Below are 4,871 nucleotides of genomic sequence, written 5' to 3'. Positions count from 1 at the left end.
AGGAATGGAAATCATCAAGTCGAAGGTATACCTGTTCCCCAATGTTCATTGCAGCACTCTTTACAATAGCCAAGAGTTGGAACCAGCCCAAATGTCCATCATCGGATGAGTGGATATGGAAAATGTGGTATATCTACACAATGGAATACTACTCAGCTATAAAAACGAGTGAAATACTGCCATTTGCAACAACATGGATGGACCTTGAGAGAAATATATTAAGTGAAACGAGTCAGGCAGAGAAAAAGAAATACCACATGTTCTCACTTACTGGTGGGAGCTAAAAATAAATAAATAAATTCACACACACAGAAAAAAAAACCGGGGAGGGGGGAAGGAGACATAACAAATACAATTCCTTGAAGTCGGTACGACAAGCAAACAGAAAGGACATTGTTGGGTGGGAGTGGGGAGAGGGAGGTTTCGGTAATGGGCCACAATAATCAACCACATTGTATATCGGAAAAAAATAAATAATTAAATATTTAAAAATAATAATAATAATAAAAAAACAAAGAATGAGAATATGGAAGTGGTTGTTGGTAGTAATAGCATCCACCATCAATTGAACAATCAATTAAAAATTGGAAAAATCATTAATTAAAAAAAACAAAGAATGAGAATATGGAAGTGGTTGTTGATAGTAATAGCATCCACCATCAATTGAACAATCAATTAAAAATTGGAAAAATCATTAATTAAAAAAATCATTTTTGCATCAGTATTTTACTAAAGAATATATACTATTTTGAATTACTTCAAATGTCTTTTGTTATAAAATAATCACTTTTAGAAAACAGTGGAATCCCATTTCAGTCCACTCAGAGGACTAGTTAACAACTTATTCTTTTTTCTCTTTCAGCATTACCCAAGGAGTATCAGAAGATAGGAAAGGCCTTGCAGAGTTTAGCAACAGTGTTTAGTTCTAGTGGTTATCAAGGTATGTTTTTATTTATCTGTTCATTGGTCCTTTAGTGTCTTACCCACACATGTTACCTCCTCAGGGTCTTGCAGACATCGGTAACTGCAGTGAAGCTCCCTTGTCATTGTCATGTGACCAAGTAACAAATGCCTGTTACCTTAAGTCTCTCCTAACACACAATTGTTTTCAGCTCCTACCCAGGTTCATTGTTTACATTGGCAACACTTGTGAGAACAAGTTTTATGAAGGAAAAGGTGGCACCTATTTGCCAGATGGGTGGCTCCTATTAAATCTGAGTATCTCCTGTCACTTATAGAAATAGTAGAATTGGTACATTCACCAGGGTGAGTGTCTTAATACCCAAGGAGCATAGGGCTTTGAATGTCAGTTGCTGAATACTTTAATGAACAGAAAATTAGTCTCTCACCAAACCGTATCCACTGTAGAGGACTATGCAGATATCTAGGAGGCTTTCATCTTTGCGGTTCTCTGGTCTGCTGGCAGGGTGAGAACATTTGTTTTGGAGGTGCTGGAAGTTTGGCTAGTTGGTCCTGATGGTGTCCTTATATGTCAGAACTACCTGCAGCGATACCTTCCCTGAACGTCACCTAAGAGCTGTCTCTCTGTTCTTCAGTCCAGCTCACAGCTTCCCACCTTCACCTCTTAGTTCACAAAGTCCCTGCAGTCTGGGGCTTCTCCAGGTTCCTGTCCGTCATGCCACTCCTTTAACAGTACATGTGCTAACACTGGAACAGCACCGAGTCTGTTAGCCTGGCCCCTGCATAAATCCACGTTCCATATTCTTAGAATTACCATGTGGAAATATAATTGATAAAAAATTTAAATGGTTATCTGTGGGGGAGGAGAGGGATGGATATAGAAGTTAGACTTCTGATTATATCTTAGTTTGTAGATTTGACTTTGGAAACATGTGAATTTTTACATAATTATTGAAAACAAAGTTAAATCAAAATGAAAAAAATCCCTAACAATCAAAAGCAAAATACAGCTAATGACTTGATACATTAAGATGAAGGCATCACCACACAGACAGGAATTACCTTAAATCACCTTAAAACAGGATTTTGACTGTACATCCCTAGGAGCAGATACCTGAAGGTCACAAAGACTGCAAACAAATTTTAGTTGTTTTCACTATCATATAGTTAGCAATATAATATTAGTATTGTTATTCTAAAACTTTTAAACTATTTTACATGTTGTAGGGTAAAGCAAATATATAATCATGTTCCTGTTGTTAGCACTTAAGATTTTTAAAATAAAAGTTTTAAAATAAATTAAGAAAGCCCCTGTAGTTCTGAATTTAAATTGGAAATATCGTCATTGCTTGGTATCCATGGGGGATTAGGTCTGTCTCCAGGACCTCCCTTGGATACTGAAATCCGTGATTGCTCAACTCTGTGATATAAAATGGCATAGTATTTGCATATAATCTACACACATACTCCCATATACTTTAAGTCAGCTCTAGATTACCTCTAATACCTAATATCATGTAAATGCTATGTACGTAGTTGTTACACTGTATTGTTTAGGGAATAATGACAACAAATCTGTACACGTTCAGTACAGATGTAATTTTTTTCCAAATATTTTCAACCCGCAGTTGGTTGAATCCATGGATACGGAGCCCACAGATACAGAGGACCAATGTATCAGTATGAGCTCATTATATATTTTGCCTTTTTAAAGAAAATACAGTTTGCTTTGCTGTGTTCACTAAAAAGGCCTAGAAACAATTAGCCTGTCCAGTATTAAGAAGCATCCCTTAGCACCACTCTTCAGGTGATCTCTAAACACCACCTTCCACCAAAATCAACCCCAGGGCTCCTATCAAAAGAACTCATATGCCAACTTGAAGAGCTTTCCACTGGCCAATGAAGGGAAAATTTGAGAATTAGTGAAAATAATGATTGCTGTGGAACAGAGTATATCAAATATATATAAATTCAGAATTATAAAGATACTTAAAAAAAATTAATCTCAGTTACCTTTGGAGGATGGTATGGTTTCAAGCTCTTTCTGAAAACTATAGAGAAAGAGTCAAGCATTTAACCTTTTCCTATTCAAACTATACCTCAGGTTAACCAAAAAATTGGTAAAACCTCAGGTTAAAACTATACCTCAGGTTAACCAAAAAATTGGTAAAGGAAAGTTTCTCTTTATACAAGTATTTCTCAAACTATACCTCAGGTTAACCAAAAAATTGGTAAAGGAAAGTTTCTCTTTATACAAGTATTTCAGCTGATGAAGAAGGAGCGATAGGAGTAGGATAGCATCATTCCGCAAACCCATACTAAAATAAAAGATCTAGACAGCGATTGCTCGTGGCTTCTATCATAAGAGATAGAAGTAAGTGGAAATTGTGTCTTCTGAATCTGATGAAGCCTCTAGATCTAATGGCTAGTGTAAAGAAAATGTAGGGACAGAGGAATGTGTTAAGTATCACCACAGAGACGTGGTCAGCAAAATCCAGAATGTGGGTACTAAAGCAAAGGACCCCCCACAAAGAAATCTGCAAGAAAAAAGGAGGCAGGGAAGAAGACCCTATAGATTTAAGAAATACATCGGCTGTATGCCATGTGGACCTTCTTTGCTTCCTGATTCAAGCAGCCACCTCACCCTGAGATGCCAGGAGGTCTGCACACGGGCTGGGTCATTTATATCCGAGTGATGGTCTTTTCTTCGATGTGGTAATGATACTGTCCTTATTTTTTAAAGAGTCCCTATTTTTTTAGCTAAAATTTATGGATGAAATATATGTCCAGTGGAAGGTGGAGTTAGGGAGTGGAGGGTAGAGGTAAAGACTGGCCGGTAGCTGCCCTTGGGAAGCTAGTGATGGGTGATGGGGGTCATTGTACTATTATCAGTACTTTTGAAATTTTGAAATTTTCTATAATAAAATTTAACAGTAAAATTTATAATAAAATTCTGAAGAAAATACTTATAACCATTGATAAAACAATGATCATTTTCAGGTGAAACAGATCTCAATGATGCAATAACGGAAGCAGGAAAGACTTATGAAGAAATTGCCAGTCTTGTGGCAGAACAGGTACTAACATAATCACACAGTTCCAGTTACATGCTGTCTGATCCACATTTTCTGTTTAAACCCTATTTTAAGACAAACTTTCCAAATAGATACCGTCTTCTTTTCTGTTTCTCTGTATCTTTGTTAATTATATTTGATAACAGAGTTTCTAATGTTAAGCCAAGGTGGATGGATAAATTTGTCATCAAGAAATCTAAATGAATGCCTTCCAGTATTGATGCCTCTAATCCCTTCTTAGCCGTCCAGGGATTATAATGTACAGGGAAAAGGGCTGGCTCAAGTCTGTTTTGACTGTTACCTAGCCTCTCGGAGACTTGGTTTCCTCATCCACTAAACTGCAGTGGTTATGCCTACCTTGTATGGTTCTCAGGATTTAATAGCTAATAAATAAAAAGCACTTGCTATTAGTCTGTGTAAATAAATAAATAAATAATTCTATGTAAATATGTATATATTTTTAAAAAGCACTTGTTACAGTACCCAGGATGGGCAGGTCTTTGTTATAACTACTTAGCTTTTTTCAGAGTCTTTGTCTTTTATCAGAGTCTAAGTCTTTCATCGAAGCCCAATTTCAATTCTTTTTCCAAATAACAGATGATAAGTTCTCTTAAGTGGAATAACCATCTTAGTTGTTTCAAATCCCTACATTAAAAAAAATTTGTTTTCAGTTGATTTCTCGAAATAGATGTTTATGTATGCACACATATGCATACATACACACACTGATATAGTCATCAACTGTTGATACTCTTAAAAAATGTGAATTTTTAGGGCTGGCCCGGTGGCGCACCGCTACAGTGCGCCGCTTGGGAAGTGTGGTGGCGCTCCCGCCGAGGGTTCGGATCCCACATATAGACCGGCCGCTCACTGGCT

The 4,871-nt window shown here is 36.9% G+C and overlaps 1 protein-coding gene across 1 annotated transcript in view; it reads left to right on the top strand.

Annotated features, from left to right (window-relative positions):
- Positions 1-4,871, top strand: part of SNX9 (sorting nexin 9) — a 45,809-nt gene that overhangs the window by 33,552 nt on the left and 7,386 nt on the right. Inside the window, exons 9-10 of the mRNA XM_008589651.1 lie at positions 863-940; positions 3,922-3,998. Coding sequence (XP_008587873.1) covers positions 863-940; positions 3,922-3,998 — 155 coding nt within the window. The remainder of the gene's footprint in view (positions 1-862; positions 941-3,921; positions 3,999-4,871) is intronic.

Source organism: Galeopterus variegatus, unplaced genomic scaffold (genome assembly GCF_000696425.1).
Source record: "Galeopterus variegatus unplaced genomic scaffold, G_variegatus-3.0.2 Scaffold5568, whole genome shotgun sequence".
NCBI lineage: Eukaryota > Metazoa > Chordata > Mammalia > Dermoptera > Cynocephalidae > Galeopterus > Galeopterus variegatus.
This window is presented reverse-complemented; position numbering and strand designations above follow the sequence as displayed.